Consider the following 26,616-nt stretch of genomic DNA (forward strand, 5'->3'; position numbering starts at 1 on the left):
TCGGCAAAAGTAATAATGAAAATGATGGCTTGATTGAGACATTGTGCTCGATTTGGACAATAAATTATTCTCCAATTACATATGCATCCATGAGATCCCTCAAAAGCTGGAGCGAAATAGGAGAGTAACATGATCGAATAAATACTATTTGTAGAGCAAAAAATATTCAATACGTGAATTTTTAACAAAAGAAGACAAAACTACTCTTAGGGCATATCAGGATTCCTATGCGTAAGCAGCAGACAATTATTCCCCAACCAAGTCAAAAGTACCCAATTGGTATCAACTTAAAACCTAATTTATTCATATATTTCCTATTTCATTATTTAGCTAATCAATTAGCTAAATACTATACTTATTTCATAATTCCTAAAACATTCCTTCTAAAATAATAATAAATAGCTATTTAATGGGTTAATTAGCTAATTATTCCCTTAATTAGCATTTAGACCATTCACTTTATCCTAACTCTCACAAAAAGGCCGGCCATCTTTCATATCCAAAAGAAATCAGCCTTTCCTTCTACCTTTTTCCTTGGTATGACAAATAATTAGCCAAGTTAATTAGGGAGTTATTTTATTTTGTAACTCCTAATTAAACCCAAAAAACCCTAGCTAGGCCGGCCACCTCCTATCCCTATAAATATACTCCCATTCTTACCAAAAAGCCAATTACAACACCTTGGCAAAAATCCCAAAATTCTCTAAACATTTTTTCTCTCTAAATTCTAACTTTGGCATCGGAGGTTCTTCGGCCAAAGCCCCCCCAATTCATCATGGGCGCGTGAGGCTCTTGGCCTTTAACCTAAGGTGTTAATTGTTTTGTAGGTGCAAAATTGTCCAAGATCAAGGAGGAAGAAATTTTCATCCACACTATCCACAAAGAAAAATATCTAAAGGACTACGAAGAGCAAAATTGTTGAGAATGAGTCTCACATTGATGAGAGGAGAGATCTTGCATGGACTTTTAAGAGGTTGGGATATTCCTTATATTACCAATTGGTTTTATAGTGGAATCCCAACTTTTTTCATGGTATCAGAGCTAGGTTGTCTTACGTGTGAAGCCAAAGGGTCACATGTCACATGTGAAGCCAGAAGGCCACATGTACTCCATGTCACCCCGTTGTGTTGTTCACGTGTTAGACTCATTGAACTACTCTTCATATTATCAATTATTTTTATGGTGGAACCCCAACTTTCTTAAAAAATAACCACGTAAAAATTTGCTAACGCTGCATATTGTAGTGCGCAAACGTCATAAGTAATCTTATTCATTTTTACCTAACTAATTGTAATTTGAATCTCTTATCTTACCCCATCGCAGGGTGAGGTCTCTCATCATTAAAGTCATTTCAGCAATGAGCGTGCTAGTAATCAAGAAAGATCAAGCTAATAGAAAACGCTTCTACGTAAGATACTTTTATAACGTGAAAACGCTTCTACAACAAAACTATACTATCGAGATGGAGTCTATAATAATTATGTATCAAACTCATCATAAATATATATTAAGTCTTCTAAGTGTAGTGAACATGATATATACATCCTCTAACAACTGGAGACAACTACCGCTAAGACCTAACCCTAGTTGGGAATTAAAGTAAATTCCATTTTCAGCACCTCTTGCTCTCTATACACTTTTGTGATATGAGTCACGTACGTTTAAGCCAAATTTTGACTTAATCACTTGGAGCGATGATTTAATTACTGCTTGCTTAGTAAGATATGAATCATATAATATGATAATGAAGGATAATATTCGATGTGTTGAAAAGAGGTACTACAGGTTTTGATGCTTAACTTGGTGACATATGGGTTCTCTTCACAGAAAGTTACCGTTTCAGCACACCTTATCGTGGAATCCTAAGAATACCAAGATTGAGATGTACATAATTTACTATGCCTATAAGTAACTGCTTCTGCTTCTCCATTTTTTCTCATCCCTGATCATCACTCACTAGCAACTAGTTTTAGAACAAGATCAACATGTCTAAGTGCTCCACGGCTCAGATGCTCATTCGGCTGATGCCGTTCATGGCTGTCACCTTACTGCAATTTGGGTTCGCAGGTTTGTTCATAATTTCAAAGTTTGCTCTAAACCGTGGGATGAGCCCGCAGGTCTTCGTAGCCTATCGGCACGCTGTGGCCACTGTTTTTATAGCTCCTTTCGCCATTATCTTCGATAGGTGCGTCTCCCTGTCACCCTCCTTTTCTGTATGTCGTAATCTTTTTTGCATTTGACATGTTGAGAGATGAAGAAAACTAATCCACTGAAGTTATTCTATTGCAGGAGAGTAAGGCCAAAGATGACCTTATCTATTTTTTTTAAGATTGTTTTGCTTGGCCTCTTAGAGTTAAGTACCGTGACCACTAAGTCACATATTTTTCAGCTTATTTCTGAGTTTGAAAAAAATAAAGTTTTAATTATATAGTACTGTTTTTCTTTTTAAACATATTGGAAAATCAAACTAATCAAGTGATGATCTCACTCTTAATTATTATTAGGCCTGTAATGGACCAGAACTTGGCCTATACCGGGATGAAGCTTACAACAGCAACTGTTACATCTGCTCTGTACAATGTCCTTCCTGCTTTTGCATTCATAATGGCTTGGGTTTTCAGGTATATTTAATTAACACACACACACACACACACACAACACACCGTATATATTATATATATATATATAGTAAATTGTAGCAATGGTCCATCAACTTTAATCAAATTGAAGCAATGATCCCTCAACTAAAAATCCATTACTATTGGTCCCTCAACTTATCAAAGTGTGTAGCTATAGTTCTTTTCATCAATTTTGTCAAAATAAGTTATGTTGAAATAACCATTTATATAATTAGGGTCCCTCAACTCATCAAAGTGTGTAATTATGGTTATTTTCGTCAACTACATCAAAAATTTTGTCAAAACGAGTTATGTTGGAATGACCGTTGCTACAATTGAGTTAAAGTTAAGGGACAATTTCTTTAGTTGAATTAAAGTTGAGGGACCAATGATAATGAATTTTTAGTTGAGGGACCATATCTACATGCTTTAATGAGTTGAGAGACCAATGGTAATGAATTTTTGATTGAGAGACCATTGCTCCAATTGAGTTAAAGTTAAGGAATCATAGCTACAATTTACTCATATATATTCCTACTGTATATATTGCTCTAATTTGTTTGCATAGTTCAGGAAAATGTGGAATTATTTAATTTGTCTGGTATTAATGTTAGGCTTGAGAAGGTTAATTTGAGAAGCCTGCATAGCCAGGCAAAAATATTGGGGACCATAGTGATGGTGGGAGGAGCCATGCTTATGACTCTAATTAATGGACCCATGTTGAATTTTCCGTGGACAAGAAGAAATCCCCATCACGAATCTACAGTTTCCACAGATCATCAAGATCATATAAAGGGAGCTATCATGGTTGCAGCGGGATGTTTCTGCTGGGCTGGTTTCGTCACTCTCCAAGTAAGTCTCTAAAGTTTAATGCAACTTTTTTTTAATCAACTGAGATTATCAGAATTCGAGCTTGAAATATCTTTCAACATTAGAAAAAAGTATAAGTAGATTGAGAGTTGATATTTTACTTGGAGTAACATGCAAGTAACAACCACGGCTATTGATGTGAAATCCTGTTCCTGAATTTTACAGTTATAACCTACGTATTTGTATTATTGAGATTTTATATTATTTTTCGGGAATTTATATTAATTTAGATTTTAATTAACTAGTTACGAAGTTTGAAGTTCGGAAATTAATTCTTTAAAATTTGTTGACCTTTCGAGGTCACAATTAATGTTTTCGAATAGATCTTGAAACCACGAGCGTATAGGCGAAAGCTGTTTGCGAATCGGGATTATAACGGAAAAGATACGGTTGTCCAAAATCGTTTTCTTTCTTTTATTAAATTTTAGACTAGAAATTAATTAAACTCCCACCTACTAGGAAAGAGGACCAATCAGCCTATTGTTTAAGGACCAATCAGAAATTAGCGAGGAGGGGGACCAATCAGGAAGGGAGAGAAAAGACATCCCCTTCCCGTCGACCCAGACACCTGCACCCAACCTGTTCGACCCGAAGTGGTTTCCAGCCACTTCCGCCATTTTTTTCAGGCCAAACTCACCAATCTACCACTTGCAACCTCTTCCACAACCTCCCCTCTACCATTCCCGCTCAAGATCGAAAGGTTTTAGGTCCAAAATCTCGAGGAACTTCATCGGAGCACCGGAGGTTTTTGACGGCGATCCTGCCGTTCTGGCGAGTTACACCACCCACCACCACCATTAATCAAATCCCTTTGGACCCAGGAATGGTAGGGGCATCGGAACACCGAGGAAGGAGAATCAAAGTTTACCCATATTCTAGGGTTTCCAACGAGTGCGAGCCAATTTGGGGTATTTTCCGACCAAATTGGACTTGGTCACATGTATAGAACTTTCTCTATGCATTGAGATCTTCATTTCTGTAAAATTTGGTAATTTTTGGAAATAGTTGAATTTTCCAGCTAGTCGAAGCGGCGCGTGGGCCGAGACCCCACTTGCCCTTCCTAGACTAATTTGGATACCCTTATTTCATATGTGACATTTGATTGACGAAATCTTGTCGTATGACTATAGTTTTGTTACAGACCGCCTCTTGGACATTATATGAATTGACAACCCGACCGTTGAATCATCACCAAACCTTGATACGTTATAGTACGTAATATTTGAGGACTATAGGAATTGATAAATTGGAAATCCGACATACGGATCTTCCCAAATTGAATTGCTAAGTTTGTAAAACCAAACGTTGATAGCAACTTAATTCTAGCAATTGGCAGAGATCTGACCGTTGAATTGTTCCGAAATTTTAGAATATTGTTCTAGAAGATAAATAAGACATTGGGAAGTTACATATCGGAAATCCATGGGCGAATGTTCAAGATTGACTTGTATAAGGTTGTGGACCCTACCTTTGATAGAGACTTGACTTTTGGCTAATATGCTACAAATTGATCTTTAATATTAAAAACCAATATTACTAGAGACTATGTAGGGCTTAGTGAGCCTTTATTGGTTAGTAGTTATCCCAGATTATATATACATCGATTTATGTGTATGAGACGTCATATTGTGATGTATATGTGTTTATTTATCTTCTTAATAATGTGAAGGCTTTTTAGCCAAAATGGTCCATGAGATTTGCATAACACATCACTTTGGTCCCTGAGATTGAAAATCAATATAAATGGTCCCTGAGATTGTCCACCATCCATTATATTGGTCATTTCGTTAAAAACTCCGTTAAGTATTCCAGAGCTTTTGGCTGGAAGTTTAGGCAATTTTCAAAGCTTCGTAACTCAATTGTTTCTTAACCAAATTTGACCCATAATATATCAAAATGAAGATAGGAAAGTGTAGAACAAGATTATACCTATTTCGAAGCCCAATGATTCTGGAGATGGCCGGAAAATAGCCTAAAATGTGATTAGTCTGCGGGGAGAATTGGAAAACTCGTTGGAAACCTGGTAAATTTTAAACGTTCATAACTTCTTCAATACTCAACGTAATCAAGTGATTCAAAAATGAAAATCATACTTATCAATAAGACGAAGAGAATGGTACCTTACTAGATGGTTAAATCACCGTGGTTTGGCCAGAAAACAGCTCGAAAGTGGCTAACTCGAGACCAAGACATCCACTTTCGAGCCATTTTTCGGCCAAACCACGGTGATTTAGCCGTTGAGAAAGGTATCATTTTATTCGTCTCGTCGAGAAGTATGATTTTTGTTTTGAATCACTCGATTTTGTTGAGTATTGAAGAAGTTATGAACGTTTAAAATTTACCCAGTTTTCGGCCAGTTTTCCAGTTTTCCCACGGACTAGTCACCTTTCAGGCTATTTTCTGGCCATCTTTGGCAACCATTGGGCTTCCAAATAGGTATAATCTTGTTCTACACTTTCCTATCTTCATTTTGATATATTATGGGTCGAATTTGGTTAAGAGACGATTGAGTTATGAAGTTTTGAAAATTGCCCAAACTTTCGGCCAAGAGCTTCGGGACACTTAACAGAGTTTTTAATGGAAGGACCAAAATAATGGATGGTGAACAATCTCAGGGACCATTTCTATTTATTTTCAATCTTAGGGACCAATGTGATGTGTTATGCAAATCTTAGGGACCATTTTGGCTAAAATGCCTAATGTGAATGATAAGTATGATAAATGTTATGACAATGTGATCCTAGAACCCTATTAGATGTATTATGTAGAACTTATATGCTTGTGTGACATATTTGTTGGTGGCCATGAGCAGTTGATGGTATAGGTGACTACGTTGCAACTCATAGGGGTTGAGGTATGGATAGGTGGTGTGTTGAATTTATTACACTATGTAGCAGTGGTACATGGATGGTCCTGCTTGGTATATTTGCGTTGGGGGACCATATGTATTTCAGGGGTGATCATGCTTGGTATTTCCGCATTGGGTGATCACTACATGCACGATGAAATTATGCTATGGTTCTGCTTGGTATATCCACGTTGAGGGACCATATGCTTTACAGGAGTGATCATGCTTGGTATATCACCGTTGGGTGATCACTACCTAGAGTTATATGATACAATCCTGCTTGGCATATCCTCGTTAAGAGACTGGTAGGGGTGATCATGCTTGGTATATCCGTGTTGGGTGATCACTGCCTATGCTATTAGATTATGCATATGGTTCTGCTTGGTATATTCGTGTTGGGGGACCATACGCATTCGAGGGGTGATGAGGATTAGTTGTACTTGGTACATTCCGATAGGCGATTATATTTCGGTGGGATTTCGTTGAGAGGTCCGGAACCCCTACTCTTGCTCATTTCCATAAAGTTAGTTCGACCCTAGATTCGAGTGAGTAGGAATTGCTCACAGTCGTTATGTGTATAAATTAGAATTATCATGTTATTACTTGGAATCCAAGTAGGGAATTATGTAGAATTCCTTTATTAAATTTTGTGCATTGATATGTGATCATGTTGACCAATTAATGTAGTTAAATGTTAATATAGTGCATCTCTGATTCTTAGGACTGATTAATTGAAGTGATTGTGGAATGATGTTGGATATGATTGTTATTAATACGATTAGATTAGTTGATCAATGTGACTAGAGAATAATATTGTGCTTTGTTGATTCTTTGATATATTACATGCTATGAATTGCGATTTTATGTTGAAACATAGTGATTTATATGATAGATGAATTGGAAATCTTGATTGCATGTGGGTTGTTATGTAGCCCTAAGTCTAGTAATTTCATGCTTGCCAAGTTCTAATAATTAATTGAGGAATGTTATGCCTTTTGGCTTCAACGGACTGTGATATATGTTGAATTCTAGTGAATGAACTACGAATGACTTGATTCTTGTTTAAGGTACGTAGGCAGTCTAATGAGGAGGTTAGATGCAACCATAAAGTATACGAAAAATTACTACGCTTTTGGATCGTGAGTTGTGTTTGGCCCATATCACGAAGGTGGGGTATGATAGACGGGTATTTGGTGATGTCTTGGGTTGATCCTGGACGTATGTCGGGATCGGGACGTGACAATTGACATAAGTAACTATGCTAATACATAATTATCACTCTCATTGTCATACTTGTTAGAGTATATGTTTGTAGTTATTATGATTGAGACACTTGTTAGAGTATGTGTGTAGTTATTAAGATTGAGACACTTCTTACAATTTTAGAGAATCAGTTGGTTGATGTACTTGTATTGTTGAAGACTATGTAAGTCTAACCTCATGTATTACTTCTTCACTAAGAGTCAAGATTGTTCTTCTTCATTCTCTCTCTCTCTCTGAAACTCTTTGCTGTTCTTCCTTTCTTTACAAAGATTACAAGTACAATATTGATCAGGGGATATAGCTTAACAATACTAATCACGGCTTTTGTAGGCGATTACACTAAAGTCATACCCTGCTGAGCTCTCCCTAACAGTTTGGATATGCTTGGCGGGCACGGTTCAAGGCTTTGCGGTGGCCCTAGCTTTCGAATGGAATAACCTTACAGCTTGGTCCATACACTTTGATTCTAAGTTGTTAGCTGTTGTTTATTGTGTAAGAACTTCGTAATTTAACCCCAAGCTTTCTGATAAAAAAATATTATTGCAGACTACACACTCGCGCACACACGCGCGCGCACACAAACGCACACATATACATATATATATGCAAAGGATCCCCATTGTTGAAAAAAAAAATGGGGATAGGTGTGGTGTCCACTTCACATCGAATTTAACAATCCGAACCATATATTTTGTAAGTCTTGACTCATAGATCATCCTTGCAAAAATTCAATTCAATCCGAATCATTTGTCTATTTAATTATCAAGATAAAATTTCATTGTTTCTTATAACAAAATATTCGTTGATTTTTTTGAACCCAATTAGATGTTTTAAATATTTATGATTTGGCTAATATTTTGCAAGGATGATCTGTGAGGTGCAACTTGAAAAATAAACGGTCCGGATCGTTAAAGTTCAATGTAGTTTGGACTCCACAACTAATCTCCGTTTTTATAAAAAGAAATGAAGAAGATCCATTCCTTTAAAGGCTCTCTCTCTCTCTCTCTCTCTCTCTCTCTCTATACACACACACACACGCATACATACATATACTTTACCAGTTTATATATTACAGCCTGAAGATCTTTTGATGCAGGGAATAATGTGTTCAGGGATCGCTTTTTACATTCAGGGAATAGTAATGAAGGAAAGAGGACCTGTTTTTGTGACTGCTTTTAATCCCCTAAGCTTGATTATTGTAGCCGTTATGAGCTCCTTCATTTTAGCTGAGATCATGTATCTGGGAAGGTAATTTCGCATCATCTCTCTTTTCTACTAGGAGCACCTTGCATTTATTTACCTTTTTCAAAACGAAAATACAAAATAAAGGAGAATAAAAGGGAAAATGAAATATGTACAAATGGAACTGCATTATTACAAACTTTCTAACAAACAATAGAATCAAGGGACACTAAACATACAATAATTAAGTGGTATGTAAATCGCGTGTAGTGCTACTTTTTTGCCTGGTTATTGTCCATGCGGGTTTAAACTATTAAAAGTGTTTCTTTATTCGAAGATTAAAAGTTTATAACTTGTTTAGTTGTGCATATTTTCCTACAGAAAAAAAAATGTGGAGTTAACAAAGCAAACTTGTATTTTGACAGAGTTATAGGAGCAATAGTCATTGTGATTGGCCTTTATATGGTTCTATGGGGGAAAAGCAAGGATCAACTTCCATCTGAGTTAGAAAAAAATGATAAAGTGGAATTGGATACGACTATTTAACAAATACTACATTCATGGAAAGGACACTGACTTCAGATATCTGTGGCCATTGATGTTACTAATAAGAAGCTGATATATTTATCTTAAGGAGGAAGAGCAAAACACTCTATAATAACTACTTGGAATTTGAATTTCCAATCTGTAACAAATTTCATGCAAGGCCAAAAGTTAATTTAGTATAATGTTACATCCCTTATATATATATGTATGTATCAAACCCAATATATGCATGATTGAGTCCATGATTATTTCATGTACAGCTGGCAATTTAATACCGATATTACTAAAGAATCAGTAATATCAATTTTACGTGATAAGAGATAAGCACACAATAGATTTTTTTCAACGAGTAGGTCAAGTCATGCTGAAGTGAATTGTTAGCACTGCTGGAACCAAAGGGCTCCTGATATAGATTCTCAATAGGCGCTGCAAATGCACTAAAATGTACAACAATAAACGTTAGTACCAGTTTTGGTACAATCAAATAGGAAGGCCTAACGGGCCACCGAAGGAAGAGTTTTATCCCAAATATATGAAAATGAGCAACCAAATAACCGACACTAGTTATAGCATCCGCTAGAAAATTGGCTTCCCTAAAGACATTGCTTCTAGCAAATGTCCTCAAAAGTTAAATGACTTAACTAATACTAATGATGATAGTTGATTTGAGACGACTAGCCAGTGCATTGGTGTTTGCTTGCACTCTTCAACAAGCAAAGCACAAGACCTATTTTAATTGCCAAAATTGTGAGGGGTTAACCAATCCAAGCTCCTAGGGATTCGACGGATTCTACGTAGTATTGCCTCGAAAAGTCGATAGAATTAATCCTCACATATTTACAACTTACAAGTAACTTTATCAAAGTCTAGCTAGTAGTTTGGTGTGAGACGATCAGAATCATAGTAGATAATGAGTAGTTTAATTGATTATGTAACAGGTGTATAAGAAACTTAGGGCATGTTTTTTTAACAGAATATAGGAATTGAAATGATTTTGATTCTTTAAGTTCCATGCGTTTAGTAAATATATGAGTATGAAAATTGATCATTTCACTTCTTTACTTTCCCTTTGCGTTCACCTAACACACAAACAATTAAAAAAATGTGTGAGATTCCCTAGTAATCAATAATCAAATATCAAAAAATAAGGATCACATCAACTAGGAGCTTATTTGATCCGACTTCCTACTTCCTATACTTCTAATTTCTCGGATTTTCATATTTGGAGGGTTGAAATCCATTTGTTAGGGGCGGGGAGGAAGCCGCTACTCACTAGTACAATGCTTGTACAACTTCTTTGTATACTATTATTATAGGTTGGAAAGCATAAAACCCAACTAAATCTCTGACTTGGTTGCCATAAATTGCTCAGTGCAGTTAACTTTTCTTCCCCACTAACAATGTTTTTGGACAATCAAAATTTGGCAAAGTGCCAAAACCCTACCATATTTTCCGATTTCGATGTTATGCAGAAAATGGAGTTATATCTTTCTTAAGAAATCGTTTTAGAATTCACTGCATCATTGAGTACTTGAATTTGAAAAAGGTCTCAGGCTAGGAGTCTATATAATGAATCGTTTATGGCCTCTACACCTTACATAGCTCATAAGCTTTTGTTTCGTGATTTGATTAGAGAGACAAAACCAGATTAGGACAATGTTTAGTGAGTCTTTGGTTAACCTAATCTGTTGGGCAAAGCTACTCATAGCTGTGATTCTCTTGCAGTCTGGCTATGCCGGTCAGAACGTAATTGCTAGTCTTGCTCTAAACCAGGGAATGAGCCATTTTGTATTCTTATAGTCTATACAATGGCTATTGCTGCTCTTATTTTGGATAGGTTTGTTTGCTCTCTCGATATGCATGCACAACAATCTTCTGTTGTTAGACAGTCATGTTTAGAAAATATTACCAATCGTCAAGATTAATCACCAAGAAATTGCGGCCGAACATGACCTCGCGAGTAAGATTCTTAACCGTTAAGCGTAATGTTAACGTTTAGCTAAGCGACTCTAAACGACCATAGTTGAAGTATCCACATCTGCCACGGCCACTGGTTTCTATACAGTTCATTTGAAGGAACAAAGTGAGATTGTACACAAAGCGGTACAGAAGGAGCCAATTGAGTTTCCCAGTTGAAGTCTGCCATACTTACCGAAAACCAAACAATGACGTGTTTATATATCTTCGTATAACACTGTCTGAATTTTTGTGTCCTCAACTTTTGTTGATTCAAATGGTGGTTTTTCACCGTGGTATGCCATGTAAGCGAGAGCGGCGTCTCGGAGAATAAGATCTCTTTGTTTCTTAATGTGGTGATCAAGTATTTTGAGAATAATGTCAAGCTGCTTTATATTAATGACACAAGGTTGGTTTGGCCATTCCGGATGATAATATTTTTTTTGGATCTGTTTTTTTTTTTGTTATTTCCCGCTATATATTATGATATAATTGAAATATTTGGTTAAGCATGATTATATTAATTCGAAGTTTTAAGTCTTGTCTTTTCCACTCCCTGAATTTCTTTAAATTGATGTCTTCGGCGGCATGTATCTTACACCAGAACAAGAATGTGATGACGTGCAAATGACTCGAGTAAGTTGCTCAAAAATAGGCATGGTTAAGGAGGTAAACTAAGGGCATGGTTAACAACAAAATTTATAGGGGCATGCTTAATGAGAAAATTTATAGGGGCATGTTTGATAATCAATTCGTTTAAATTTTAGTCTTCATTTTTATTTTTTTTTTTTGCTATATACATAGGAAAATCATTATAGGTTTAGGATCAAGAGAGGTATTTTTTGACACACATTTTGTAGTCTACTTCGTAGTTTTTTTCAACAATTTGAATCATTTAATATTTTAATTCATTATTCATAGTCATGCCTACCAAAAATCATTTAAATCCAAATTATATGACCCTTGAATTAAATGATCATCATTTTAGTATTTATTTTGCAAAATTGTATTTTCTTATTTATGCTATATACAGTGGAAAATTATGTAGGAGAAAGAAACAATGAAAAGGAGGAGCCGGGTTTGAAGTAATGATAAAATGCAGAGAAGAAATGCGTATAGAATGACAAAATGAAAGATCAAATATTAAAAGACAATTTTAAGTTGTTTTTACTTTCAAGATTTTGTTTTTATGTAATCTTCATTTAATTTCTCCTTCCAACCACCTCTCTTCATCCTTTTCAATTCTTCATTTCTTTCGTACTTTTTCATTTATCTCTAGCATAAAAAATCAAAACTATAGCTTAAAAACAAAATGGTTATCAAATAAATCATAAGTTGTCACGTTGCGTATCTCTTATTTCTCCATTTCTATCATAACGTGAAAGTTTTTCTGTTTATCTCTTTCATCATGTGACTACCAAAAGAAAGAGTGACATAGCCAAAGATCATAAAAGATTTCATGTGTAGAGTATTTTCTGTCAAAAATCCAAGTCAATCTGAAAAATCAAAATTTCTTACTACTTGTAGTAGTATACGTTTGCATGCATGCGCAGCTGCAGCCTGCAGGCAACTACTAGTGGAGTTGGCAAAAGCATTTTATTTTAGTATCAATTCGACAAGGAAGAAAGGAAAGCACAAGCCAAAAGCAGTGCTTAATACGCACGAATCTTTATCCATTTTAATTTGGACATTCTTAGCACATATTTTGGTTCAAGTGCTATACTGCTATGTTACATGTATAATGAAGGACCTGGTGGTTGTCAAATGATCTAATAATTTAGAATTAGGGTTTTAAACTTTTAATCATTAAATTGCACACGGAAAATGCAAATGTGGAACTATGAGAGGGACAGCATATGTATTTAGCTATGTAATGAAGCTTAAAGTAAAATATTCTTGCACTTAGCTCCTAAGCTCTAGAAAAGGATTCTCGCCGGATCCTTTTTCTGGGGATCTCAAGGATTTCGTGATCGTGACCATTCATCGTATATCGTACGGTCAATTTTTGTTAAATACTTTTAATACGATATATACGATGAACGGTTATGATCACGGGATTCTCAGGATCCCCAAAAAAAGGATCCAGCGATGATCCTTTTTCCTAAGCTCCACGATTGGATTTTGGCCAGAATGAAATAAGAAGTTTTTTTTAGGAAAACTAATGAAAATGGCTTGAAAACTTAGTTTTAATCATAAGGACAAAATAAAGGGTAAAGTGAATAGTACCAGAATTGACTTTTTAATGTAAAATTTTGATTTTTCATTAAAGTGAATAGTACCAAGAGCATGAAAAATTTTAATGTAAAAATTTTATTATCTCTATTAAAAAATTTTAATGTAAAATTTTTTAATGTAAAAACAAAAATACAAAATAAAGGAGAATAAAAGGGAAAATGAAATATGTACAAATGGAACTGCATTATTACAAACTTTCTAACAAACAATAGAATCAAGGGACACTAAACATACAATAATTAAGTCGTATGTAAATCACGTGTAGTGCTACTTTTTTGCCTGGTTATTGTCCATGCGGGTTTAAACTATTAAAAGTGTTTCTTTATTCAAAGATTAAAAGTTTATAACTTGTTTAGTTGTGCATATTTTCCTACAGAAAAAAAATGTGGAGTTAACAAAGCAAATTTGTATTTTGACAGAGTTATTGGAGCAATAGTCATTGTGATTGTCCTTTATATGGTTCTATGGGGGAAAAGCAAGGATCAACTTCCATCTGAGTCAGAAAAAAATGATAACATGGAATTGGCTACGACTATTTAACAAATACTACATTCATGGAAAGGACACTGACTTCAGATATCTGTGGGCATTGATGTTACTAATAAGAAGCTGATATATTTATCTTAAGGAGGAAGAGCAAAATACTCTATAATAACTACTTGGAATTTGAATTTTCAATCTGTAACAAATTTCATGCAAGGCCAAAGGTTAATTTAGTATAATGTTACATCCTATATATATATATATATATATATATATATATGTATGTATTGACACATCCCGACCCGTAATGTCTACTAGGACTCTGAATCGAGCTTTGCTGGCCGACACCTAGAAGGTGACGAAGCCATAAAGGATAGTGATGTAGAAAATGTGAATAAATTTGAACCTAAAAGTGCCTAAAGACAAGAGTGCGCTGTGAGTGGGAATGAACTCATTTCACACGCGATGTCAGAGCATAAGTAAATTACAGTAGTGTGGGTAAGGATCTTACCCTCAGAGGTAGCCACCTATATTGAGATTCGCCAAGAATCCTCGTCGATACAAACTTTCAGCAACTAACCTGGAAGGGCGAAAAACAGAAAACTTGAGTGGGCAAAAACAAAACTTTTTAAAAACATTTCTCTTTCAAAAAATAATAACCCCTCACCGTAAAACCTGTATAATTTTTCAGAAAATAATAATACATACGTATATAGAAATCAGGCTCGAAAGCAATGAAAACCAAAGTATGTGCCATGTCAAGTATCTCAATGATAAATATGTAAGCCAGGTGATGTAAATCAATATAAAATGATATATCAGTCGGAGTCACCTAATGTGACCTATACGGCTAAATCTATAGCTCATAACCAATTCCTGCACACGAGTTGGAACCACCTAATGTGGCCTGTACGACAGGCTGAGTGTAAATAAATACGCTCAAGTGCTACGATCACGTGAAGGCTGTGCGAAGCATCGCAAGTCACCTACGAGTCGAAACCACCTAATGTGGTATGTACGACAGGCTAGCACCTACCTTGGATCCAAGGTGAGCGTACAGTGCGGGAGGTGAACGATCATGTGAAGGCTAAGCCCTGGCCTCGGGCAGAGCACTAACATCGAGGTGCATGATAATGAACTCTAAATGCATCTACGCATAACCATACACAATGCAACCACTATCATCATAATGTACTCACCTGAAACTTACATGGGCCTCTGCAGCATCATTCCATATTATGCAAAACTATACTCATGCAAATACTAAGATATAATGCATCCTGGACATGGCATTTAATTCATAAATTCATTTAAAAATAGTTTCTGGAAATCGTAAAGCATATATACGTATATATAGAAAACAAAAGCCCACTCACCTGGAGTCCAAGCTACAACTCCCTAACATGAATATTGAGACGTCCCGAACGATCGGCACCTAGAACAATTATCAAATCTCATCTCATAATTCTTATTGCTAGAACATGTAACTTATGAAAAACATATCCCTAAGGGCGTTCTAGAATGATTTGAGATCCATTGACCAAAAGTCAACCGTCGGTCAACGATCGACGATAGGGTCCACAACCCTACGTAACTTGATCCGGAAGATCCGCTCCTCGGATTTTCATATAAATTGCTCAGTGCAGTTAACTTTTCTTCCCCACTAACAATGTATTTGGACAATCAAAATTTGGCAAAGTGCCAAAACCCTACCATATTTTCCGATTTCGATGTTATGCAGAAAATGGAGTTAATCTTTCTTAAGAAATCGTTTTAGAATTCACTGCATCATTGAGTACTTGAATTTGAAAAAGGTCTCAGGCTAGGAGTCTATAATGAATCGTTTATGGCCTCTACACCTTACATAGCTCATAAGCTTTTGTTTCGTGATTTGATTAGAGAGACAAAACCAGATTAGGACAATGTTTAGTGAGTCTTTGGTTAACCTAATCTGTCGGGCAAAGCTACTCATAGCTGTGATTCTCTTGCAGTGTGGCTATGCAGGTTAGAATGTAATTGCTAGTCTTGCTCTAAACCAGGGAAGGAGCCATTATGTGTTCTTAGTCTATAGAATGGCTACTGCAACTGTTCTCATTTCTCCTTTTGCTCTTATTTTGGATAGGTTTGTTTGCTCTCTCGATATCCATGCACAACAATCTTCTATTGTTAGGCAGTCATGTTTAGAAAATATTACTAATCGTCAAGATTAAGCACCAAGAAATTGCGGGCGAACATGACCTCGCGAGTAAGATTCTTAACCGTTAAGCGTAATGTTAACGTTTAGCTAAGCGACTCTAAACGACCTTATTTGAAGTATCCACATCTGTCATGTTCAATATTTTCCTGCAATTGCATTTGCCACACACGGACAAAACGCACAGTTTAAGCAGATGAATTTATAAGGGTTTTGCAGGCTTGAGAAAGTGAACATTAGGAAACTTCATAGCCAAGCAAAGGTAGTGGGGACTATAGTCATAGTTGGGGGAGCTATTATATTGACTCTGGTGAAAGGACCGAAACTTAATTTTCCCTGGACAAAGGGCAAACGTCTAAACTAAGTTCATCACCAATTGCGAAGTGATTCAAACCCTAAAGACCTCATTAAGAGTGCCCTCGTGACTGCAGCATCTTGTTTCTTCTGGTTTTGTTTCATCATTTTGCAAGTAGGAGCTCTTAAATCTACACCATAGATCGCATTTTTATCCTTTTCTGGAAACTGTTATTAGCATTCCAAAATTCTTCTTTTATTAGCATTCCTAAAAACCTCATTAAAAAGTAAAATATGATGGTGAATTCTAAGCAATGCATGCTTTTACGCTAAGATCATATCCTTGTGAGCTCTCCCTCATAGCTTTTACAAGCTTTTGGGGTCTGGTCCGATACTTGCCATTTTCATGGAACAGAAAACCCCTAATGCAGTCTGGTCTATACAATTTGACATCAAACTTTTAGCATCTTTTTAGGGGGTATGAAAATTTTTTTGCAACATTCAAAAAAAAAAAAATTTGAATCAATAAACTGTGATTTACATTCACAGAATTGGTTTCGCCGCAGGCAATACTCTCTGGGGATAATTATTATATCATGGGAGCGGTAAACAAAGAAAAGGGACCTATTTACCATTCTTCTTTTAACCCCTTAGGCACAGTAACTACTGCAATTATGGGTTCCCTTGTTTTAGCTGAGCAGATGTATTTCAAAAGGAGACCCATAAATTTCAGAGAGGAGACATAAGTCAAAGTAGAACGAATTTTAAGTTTCAGAGAGTAGAATGATGACTTTAGAGTCACAGGAGGCAAAGTAAGATCAAAATAGAGTTACAAAGATGTTTCTAAAAATAAGCCATAAAAGTATGTAATTGGAAAACTTTCATGCCCTTGGTCTGCTAGACCCAAAGTCACGAGTAACTAGTTTACCACTTAGCATAATCAGTTCACTTGTTATAACATAAGTGGACAACGAGTTTATACTTTAGGATGTCAATAAATATCCAACACACTAGTGTTATAACACGTGATATGAACCTCAAATATATTTAATTAATGGCAAGACTAAGATAACCCACAAACAATAGTTGGCCTCCACAGAGAGGCTGCATCATCTATCAGCCTGAAGATAATGCTTCTTCAATTGGAAAGCGGCCAACTCAGCGTGGTTTCTTAAAAAAAAAATTCAGAGAGCAAAACAGACATTCACACAATATCAAGTAATAGAGAATAAACTGTCCAAAATCCAAAATTCTATTTTTATAAGAACCGTTTCAAATAGCGAAAATACCTGTAAACCATCCACCAAATCCAGTATTTAAATTGAGGTGTCTATAACTTAGTAATTTACTATAATCTGTATGCTGCATTGCTGCTATGCACGATCATATCTTAATTTAACCCCAGAAAGTTGATGAGGAAGATTCCGATGTCAAGAAGGTACAGTGGTTTCATCTTTTCCATAGATACGCTGAAGTTCTCGGGTTGCAGCTTGATATGATGCTGAAAAAGGCAAAAATAGAGATTGTATGAGAGAAATTGTATTAAGCAGGTCACTCCAAAAAAATCATCTAAAATTATTCATCACCTTTCCAGATGCGGAAATTCTTCTGATTAATAGGAGACCCTGTCACGGTTTGAATGACCTCAAACAGCATGTCCTGAGGAGTGTTCTTCAGCTCTTGGACTACTGCATAAATGGTCTTTCCGTTCTCAAAGTAGATGTGATTATTGGGATGTTTGGTCTTGGCACCAGCATGACGCTCAAACTCATAAGCATTAAGAGACTGCATGATATAATTAAACGTTCGAGCTAAGTTACAAATCGCAGATTGAAAGCTAATTGATCAAAGTGGGAAGCTCCATTAGACCCATAGATCATGGAACAAATACGGTGGGAGGCCCAACCACCACACTACAAGTATAGACACAAACCCCCCTTACCATACGTGCGACTCTCACCGCATATGGCTAAATGAAACATTTTCTTTTTAATTTTTCTACACATGTTTATAAAGCACTTCCCTAAGTTACAATTTTGAAAGATATGAGGATAAATTCGTTGTGTCTTACTTCAAAGCAGTTGAATCTAACAAGAGTTCATTACCTTTGTGTGATTGCATTGATCGCAGGAACATAGATACCCGGCCCCTTTTATGGTTGCTTTGAGGTTTTTCTGCAGATAACATAAACAAGTCAAATCAAGGAATTATTACAGAAAATTAATCACCTGTCAAAAGAATCAGAACGATCAATAGTTATCAGCTTACCTCCCGTGACCAGGAAACATAATTCACCGGAACGCCATCAAACATACCAGTCGATAACAAACTTTTGACATTTGAAGGGAAGTTGTTTGGAGGAGCTTTCCTAGCAGTCCTTGGCTCTTTATTTTTTGGAACCGTATCAGTTTTAGAATCAACTTGCAGAGCTTCACCTACATTTGGATCTGTATGTGACTGAACTGGATCCTTCAGGCCAAGTTCTTCTGACTGCGGAGCCGTGTTCTGACTACTCGTCAGCAAATCATAGCTGCTGATGATCCCGCCAGAAGGATTTGTCTCGGGTTCATCATGGAAACTTCCAAAAGAGATGGTGCTGCTGTCATTCTTATTGTAATTATGACTCATAGAATTGGTAGCTCCTTTATCATAGGGAGGACCAATTGGTACAACATTCGAATCAGCCTTGTCATAGGTCGGACCCATTGATGTAATATTATCAGTCTGTTTATCATAGGTGGGAGCCATTGAGATGAAATTCTCATTTGCCTTACCATATGTTGCACCCATAGAAATAAAATTCTCATCACCTTTGTTGTAGGAGCTACCTAACGATATGAAACTGCTATCTCCCTTTTCACATGACTGGCCTATTGATATAAAACTTCCATCGTCCTTGTCAAAGGGCGGACCCATTGATAAGTTACTATTGTTGCCCTTGTTATAATTTTGAGCCATCGATATGAAATTCCCATTTCCCTTACTGTAGGTGTGACCCATTGAAATGAAATTGCCATCTGCTTTATTAAAGGCAGGCCCTATTGAGATTCTGTTCTCTTCGCCATTATTATAAGTCGGACCCAAAGATATGGTGTTGTCATTGCTCTTATTATATGCAGTACTCACTGAAATTGTATTGTTGTCTCCTCTAATGTAGGAGTGCCCCATTGACGCAGACATGACGTTCTCAGAGTCCCTAACTTCATTGACCTTAACTTTTCTGAGTCCACCAAAATTGAGACATGATGATTGGTCTTCAATAGAGTTAGACATTGACAAACCCACTGACGGATCATTTCGATATTGATTCTCAAAACCCTTTCTTCCCAAATTCATATGTCCATTTCCAACAGGTTGAATGTTCCTCTCACCTGGGTTGATTGTCCGTACTGGCTCAGATCCGAAAAGCCGATCAGAGAATGGACATGGAACTGACTGAAACCCTGAAGTATTTTCCCACGGCGAAATAGCCAAATGTGGAACTCCTGAAACTGGCCTGCCATTAGCAGCCTCCATTGCGTGCTTCTTGTTGTTGAAGAGCTCCACCCCATTGGAATCCACAAACCATGGGTGACCTTGCTTTGAATCTAATCTGGAAGGATTGTCATAACCCATCTCTGAAACTGGCCTGCCATTAACAGCCTCCATTGTTTGCTTCTTGTTGTTGAAGAGCTCCGGCCCATTGGAATCCATAAACCACTGGTGACCACGCTTTGAATCTAATCTGGAAGAATTGTCATAACCCATCTCTCCATCAGTTAAACAGCTAGAATCTCTCGGAGTCCACAAACTTTTGGGTTGGAAAGACTGACAAAGAAAATTACTGTTTAGATTGAATGACAAAATGTTAAAATAAGAACAGTAGCCTTCTAAACACAAGCATATTCATTAAAATAATAGTATCTGAAAACAGAGGAGACATGTATATGAAGACAGAAGGATAAACAGATCGTTCTGCAGACCACTTAATGTTGCATTTTAAGAGAGATCAAAAGAAATTACACGTGACTCATATCTTCCAAGAAGATACACACACGATTCACTAACAGCTTATTTTTATAGATTTTTGAACTCCCACCAGAGATGCTTTCCTAGACAACCAAATGCATTTTATCATTTCACATATCAGTGGATTTCACAAAATGGACTACCATAAAATTAATCCCGTTCAGAAGAATAGTGGCAGTGGTGCTAACAAACCAGGTCCTGGCTGTAACGATGAAAATATTAATAATTTCTTATGTCTGTCCAAATCAGTTATGCTCTGAAGCATTAAATCTTTTCCTCCATAATGCAAAAGGACTTGGAGAGAAATCATTTTATGATGGAAGAGAAAGAAAATTTTGCCTTACGGAGCTGTAGGCAATTCAAAGAGTCAAAGAACAACTTCCTAATATGCATGGTTTCCAAAACTAATTGTTACAAAAATCATTTTAAAATAACAATAAGAAACAACGTACTTGGTATTAATAACAACAATAGAGGCTGGATTTGGCAAAAAGAACAGCAAGTTGCTGTTAATCGTGGAAACTCTTCTAAGGAAATTATTAGGCATTTATTTGATAAAGCTTTGTATCACGTCGGTTCCCATTAGATAAAGCTTCCTGAGCTAGTATGATATACATCTAACCATGATTAGATTTCTTCACCGATATGCTAAGTAAAATAATTTGTTAAGAAAAAAACATAACCATCAAAGCATAAATATGCGCTTCTTAAGTAAATTATATTTCTTACTAGCTGTACTTAGCAAGCTATGAGAAGAAAATTCCTTCAAAAAGTAATGAAATGAAATATCAATAAATGCAGAAATCCTATGTTAGCTCGTATACTTTTAGCTAATAAGTACAAGACACTAGAATCTTGATACGAATTGATCTAATATACTTCTAATAATCCAATGTTAGCTCACTTTTTTTTAATTGTTTTTACAAATTTAACTATAGAAGAGGTAAATCTTTCAGCGCTTGATGTTGATCCCACACACTTAGCGGTCTAAGTTAAACAAGTTATTCTATAATCCAAAGTTGCAAGGATGCTTAACTGGTCACTGCAAATTTATTCTAGTATTCTGATCTTACTATTACTCAACATAACTGGTATCAAACTTAAACTCTTGAAAGCTGCTTTCTTCTTCAAAAAAAACTCTTGAAAGCTGCTAACTAAGTTCTTTTTTTTTACTTATAAATGACAATTTCTCTCAATAATGTTTTTTAATAAGTTTGACATTATAGCAAATTACAAAGAAACATTATGCAATTAACAGTCCGTAATAACCAATAATGTATTCTAGTAAGAGAACAGATGGTCATGGATAATGCATATCTAGTTCTTTTTGCTCGCCCAAATGCGAACGTTGAGGTCCAGAATCACTGGATATAGCTACTGACATACCCACCTTACCGTCACAAAAGAATCCATCCTTTAAATTGAATTCTATGAATGTAAATTAGTAAATAATATAGCAAGGAAATTAAAGATCATTTTCAGTCTGATCACCAAAAGTCAAGCGTGTAGAGATCAAATACCATAACTCTGTACAAAAAGCACATGGCTTTCCATTTGGCGTATAAGCCAGTCGTCATTTTTCATTAAAAATTTCACATTTTCAAACAATCAAAACAAGATTGGATTCCCAGATCAGATTGAAAATATGAACAACGCAAAGATACGATTATTTAATTCTCAAAGAACCAACGCACACGAAAACACCCATTTTACAAACACAAACAAGATCATTGACCGAAAATAGATAGAAAAAAGTAACAACCACACAGAGCAAAAAGCTGCAAAACAGGCAGCACCATGATTTATCAAAAGCCCGATACCTCTCAGGTGCAATTGTATCAAAAACCCCAAAAAAGATAAACCGAAAATTTCGACACGACATTGGCATCAAAAAGCTTCAATCAGAGTTCAGAGTCTACCATTTTTGAAAAAGGCTCACTGAGTCACCACAGCACAACTCAATGAACTCGCTTCCTCACTGTCCACCTCAGATTTTCCCACACTCCACTCTCTGTCAAACCCAAACCACCTTATACGACGCCTGTTCACCTGTAAAACGCCACTGATTAAAACAAAAAGCAATCCATGCAACTCCAAGCTCCAAGCTCAGGGCTCGACCAATCTGCACACTACAAAACAAAAACCCGAAAAAATTGAGCTTCGATCACAGAGAGCGCGCAGCGACGACACAGAATGAGAAAAATACGCAGAGATCAAAGCGATCAAATTGAATTTTCAATAACCTATACATACGCAAATTATATGTATACAAGCACGATACACAGAAAAATGGGGGCCAAAACCTAGAAATTGAGAAGAATGAGAGGAAAGAGTACCTTCGCCGGTGCGATTTTCCCGCGCCGGAACACAGAATTTCCTTTTCTTTTACTTTTTTTTCTTCTGAGAAATAAGAGAGTGAAGGACTGGTGGGGGGGTATGAGAAATATTGGTGAGCTTTGGGTTTTAACTGTGGCAATGTCTACTACGGAGCTCTCTACCGTTATGTTTATAGCCCTGTTATCGTCACCGTACACGTGGCCAGTTTGGCTCCTGATGGGTTTTCTCCGCGAGCTCTCTGTTATTAGGGGACGTTGGATATAGGGTGTCAACGATGCGGATGAATAACGTGCACATGGTTGCCGGATTTGTCATATCCACTATTTCTTTATTTTTAGCTTTAAATTGAATAAATGGAACGAAAATCATCAATATAAATAGGATAATGTTAGGGAGATTCAATTTGAAAACTAAATTTGCAAAAACTAAATGATGTGTTACCAATAGAAATAAGCACGTTTATCAACATTTAAGTAATAAATCAATCATCAATTTTCATGTATTTTAATTTCCAAAACTTTGTCTATAAATTTAATCTATCTAGCAGTACTCATATAAATAATACAAAATTCTTATCCCATTTGTATTATATTCTAAGAGTAAACTGCTGATTTTCTTGTTGAACTTTCACTTAGCTTTCGATTTCCTCCTAAACTTTTAAATTGGAAAATTAAGGACTCAAACTAGTTTTTTTTTTGCCAATTTCCCCCATGCTGTTAACTTTTCATTCATTTCATTCAAATTTATGTTAAATGGAAGTATGTGCATAACATATGAGGGTAGTCTGGTCGCTTTGTTCTTTTAAATAATTGAAAACCTTATATTTCTAAAATATTAACCTGTGCAAATTTGTGTAATTATATAGCTTCTATATTTAAAGGTCTAGTGAAGTGACGTTTTTGTCTTCAAATGAGAGTCATGTGATGTGCATATGATAAGAGATAACGATAATTTGAATGGAATATATGTGAAACTAATGGTAAGAGTAAATCGGCAGTTTACCCTATTTCTAATAAAAATGAGACTCACATTTATGTTAGTAGGCCCTCTTTTATTAAAGATGCAGTATGAAAATTGTAATAAGTGTAGTATTACTTAATTAAATATAAATGTAATAAAAAAATATAGAGCTTGTTTATTATTTTTCTTCTCACACATATTCATCGGGTATTCTTGATAGCCATGCTAATCGAAAACCATATTTCCCATCGATTAACGGGAGACTATGATTAAAAAAAATATATCGTTTATTAAAGTATCAAGATATCCACGTCTAAGAATAAAAGATATGATTAGGGAAAACAATTAGTATTTAAAAAAATATATTTACATTGTGAAGTCAGACTTCCACTTTGAGTCGGATGTTTTTGGTTTCCAAAACAAATAAATAAATAAATAATATATATATTTCCTTGTTTGGAAATGCTGTGAAGGTCAATAGCATTTCTCTAATGAACAGTCGTTTATTTCCATCCCATATTTGTTTGTGTAGTAAAGAAGAATGAAAGTCTGTTCGACTTTCGAATATTTTCCTTAAGAAAAGGAAACACCCAGAATATTTAGGGACAAAGTTGTAGTTTTTAGTACTTAATCAGGACAATTAATGATGAGATAAGAAGAAAGGTTAGCTACTCAAGGATGAGTAAGAACTTCTACTCAAAACTCTTCATGTCTAAATCATAGAACTTTGTGTTTATGATCAAAACCGTTCATATTATGAATTATACTGTAAATATCATATATGCAAAAAAATGAATTAAAATTAAGGTCATTTAGTCAATCTTTTATACCAAATACATAGACCATTTATTATACTTTTACAAATTCCGTTCATCTATTTTTGTACAGTTCGATGTCTAATGACCTTAGTTTTAATTAATTTTTTGTAGAAACAATCTTTATAGAGTGATTTATAATATGAACGATTAATTATCATAAATACAAAGTTCTATGAGGGTGCGTTTGGTACGTGGGACGGGACGGGACGGAACGGGACGAGGCGTTCCGTCCCGCGTTTGGTGCGCCAAAAATGGGTGGAACGGGCTGTTCCACGGGACAGATTTTGGGTGTTTTTGCGTCCCACCTCCCCCCTGGAACGGGTTTGTTCCACGTCTGTGGAACACAATGTTTTACCATTTTAAGACAAATATACCCCATGTCTTTTTCAAAAATTACACCTTCGTTCCGTCCCGTCCCGTCCCGTTCCGTTCCGTTCCGTCTGCGTACCAAACGCACCCTGAATCCACAACGAACAATATTGAGTAAGAACTCCTACTCATTCTTTGGGTAGCCAAATATTATTCATGAGATAAATCAATAAATGGTTTCAGAGGTAAGGAATGAGGAATTTTTGAATATGTCAAGAACATTATCCGGTATCCTAAGTGTCATAATACAATTAGTTTGAGTTTTTTTTTTATAAGTTTCCAACCAATTGTATTATACTAGGTGTACCATGCCGTATTCGTAGCACACTAAAAAATCTCTCATAAGGGACAAGCGAACCCCCAAGGCCGGGGATTCAAGGGAATAGAGTTTCATACTCATTTCCAAGGCTCTAATATGCGAAGATGTACTCCATTGCAACTTAATTGCAGGTGCTGAATAGTATTAAATTACCCAGTTATATGTTAAAATCCTAGGGTTTTGGCTTGCCAAACAATCAACAGAAAAATTGCTAATTAGATTGAAGTCAGATACACAGCTCATCTCATTCTTTATCACAGAGGCTCCAAAAGGATCAGAAAGTAGATGTCTTATTTGGTGCTAAAACAAACATATACTGATATGCAAGACAGAAAGAATGAGATCAGCTGAGGGCCAAGTGCCAAAGGAAACCCTGACACATCCTACAAAAGAAACACAACCATCACAAGGCATATCCATCGTTATAGGATGCCAAATCAAAATTTTCTAGCTAGAAAGCTATTCATAAGATATAGAAAATTGATCGTTCCTGGTGGGTAATTAAGCGGAAGAAAGTATGAAAAAATGTCCTAATGCCCTCGATATCCAGTTGCAGAATAAGGGCTAGTCCGAGAATAAAGAATGCATGCTCTTTGGCGTTTCCTTTCTTGCGGCTAGAGGGTGTTCCATGCTGAAAGGAAAACAAAGTGCTAACTCAAACACTACACAGATAGATGTTTAAAGAGAGAAACATATAGCAGCTCAATCAAAGGAACGGCCAACAGTGTAATTCTACTGACCTAATTCTACAAACAGGAAACTGCTTCCTCTCTCTCAATGAAATCTGTGCAGGAGTTCTCTCAAACAAAAAAAAAATTGTGCACAAGTAAGGGAATTAATTAGTGTAACTTACTAAAAACCTATGTTCTTCCCAAGGATTTCGTGAATGGTTATTTTATGACATGAATCAGGAAGTTACTTGTTTTCTTGATTTTTCAAATTTATTTACTCGTAATTGACCAAAACCCCAACCCTAATTAAACGCCCAAGAACTCCACAATTGAAACCCTAAAGCTGCACATCGAAAAATATTTCCAAATACCCATCTTTCACCAACGCATAATCATATCCCAAAGCCTCCAACTATTGACACAAAGCCACTTCGCCAGCTGGTTGGATTGCGGCTGCAAGGTTTGACGAAAGTGAGGGCAAGATTAGAGAAGCGAGACGATTGATTCAAGAAGGGGTCGAGCAGTGCCCAATAGCGAGGATGTGTGGTTGGAGGCGTCTAGGCTTGCGACGAGCCGCGAGGAGAAGTGGCTTGCTGCGGCCGTGACTGCTACCCTCGAAACCCTCCAAGAAGCTTATGCCGCCAC

The 26,616-nt window shown here is 36.1% G+C and overlaps 2 protein-coding genes across 7 annotated transcripts; one reads left to right on the plus strand and one right to left on the minus strand.

Moving 5' to 3' along the window:
- Nucleotides 1–1,846: 1,846 nt before the first annotated feature.
- Nucleotides 1,847–9,458, plus strand: LOC126633907 (WAT1-related protein At2g39510-like). Of its 2 annotated transcripts, XM_050304441.1 has the most exons (7): nucleotides 1,864–2,185; nucleotides 2,290–2,352; nucleotides 2,505–2,621; nucleotides 3,233–3,470; nucleotides 7,930–8,091; nucleotides 8,696–8,847; nucleotides 9,207–9,458. In XM_050304441.1, the coding sequence occupies exons 1-7, from the start codon at nucleotides 1,986–1,988 to the stop codon at nucleotides 9,325–9,327; spliced, it is 1,053 nt and encodes a 350-aa protein (XP_050160398.1). In that variant the 5' UTR covers nucleotides 1,864–1,985; the 3' UTR covers nucleotides 9,328–9,458. The 2 variants fall into 2 exon arrangements, with proteins under 2 accessions (XP_050160403.1, XP_050160398.1); XM_050304446.1 differs by lacking the exon at nucleotides 7,930–8,091 and having other exon boundaries at nucleotides 1,847–2,185.
- Nucleotides 9,459–17,723: 8,265 nt separating this feature from the next.
- LOC126623410 (uncharacterized) lies at nucleotides 17,724–22,965 on the minus strand. 5 transcript variants are annotated; one of them, XM_050292306.1, is made up of 7 exons: nucleotides 22,834–22,965; nucleotides 22,417–22,626; nucleotides 20,260–20,296; nucleotides 18,758–20,229; nucleotides 18,595–18,663; nucleotides 18,076–18,274; nucleotides 17,724–17,990 (listed from the first exon to the last, which is right to left on the minus strand). In XM_050292306.1, exons 2-7 carry the CDS (start codon nucleotides 22,417–22,419, stop codon nucleotides 17,920–17,922), a joined length of 1,851 nt encoding a protein of 616 aa, XP_050148263.1. In that variant the 5' UTR covers nucleotides 22,420–22,626; nucleotides 22,834–22,965; the 3' UTR covers nucleotides 17,724–17,919. The 5 variants fall into 5 exon arrangements, with proteins under 5 accessions (XP_050148263.1, XP_050148280.1, XP_050148289.1 ...); XM_050292323.1 differs by having other exon boundaries at nucleotides 20,260–20,312; XM_050292332.1 differs by lacking the exon at nucleotides 20,260–20,296 and having other exon boundaries at nucleotides 18,758–20,213.
- Between the last annotated feature and the right edge of the window lie 3,651 nt (nucleotides 22,966–26,616).

The sequence above is a fragment of the Malus sylvestris genome, chromosome 1 (genome assembly GCF_916048215.2).
Source record: "Malus sylvestris chromosome 1, drMalSylv7.2, whole genome shotgun sequence".
In the NCBI taxonomy this organism is placed as follows: domain Eukaryota; kingdom Viridiplantae; phylum Streptophyta; class Magnoliopsida; order Rosales; family Rosaceae; genus Malus; species Malus sylvestris.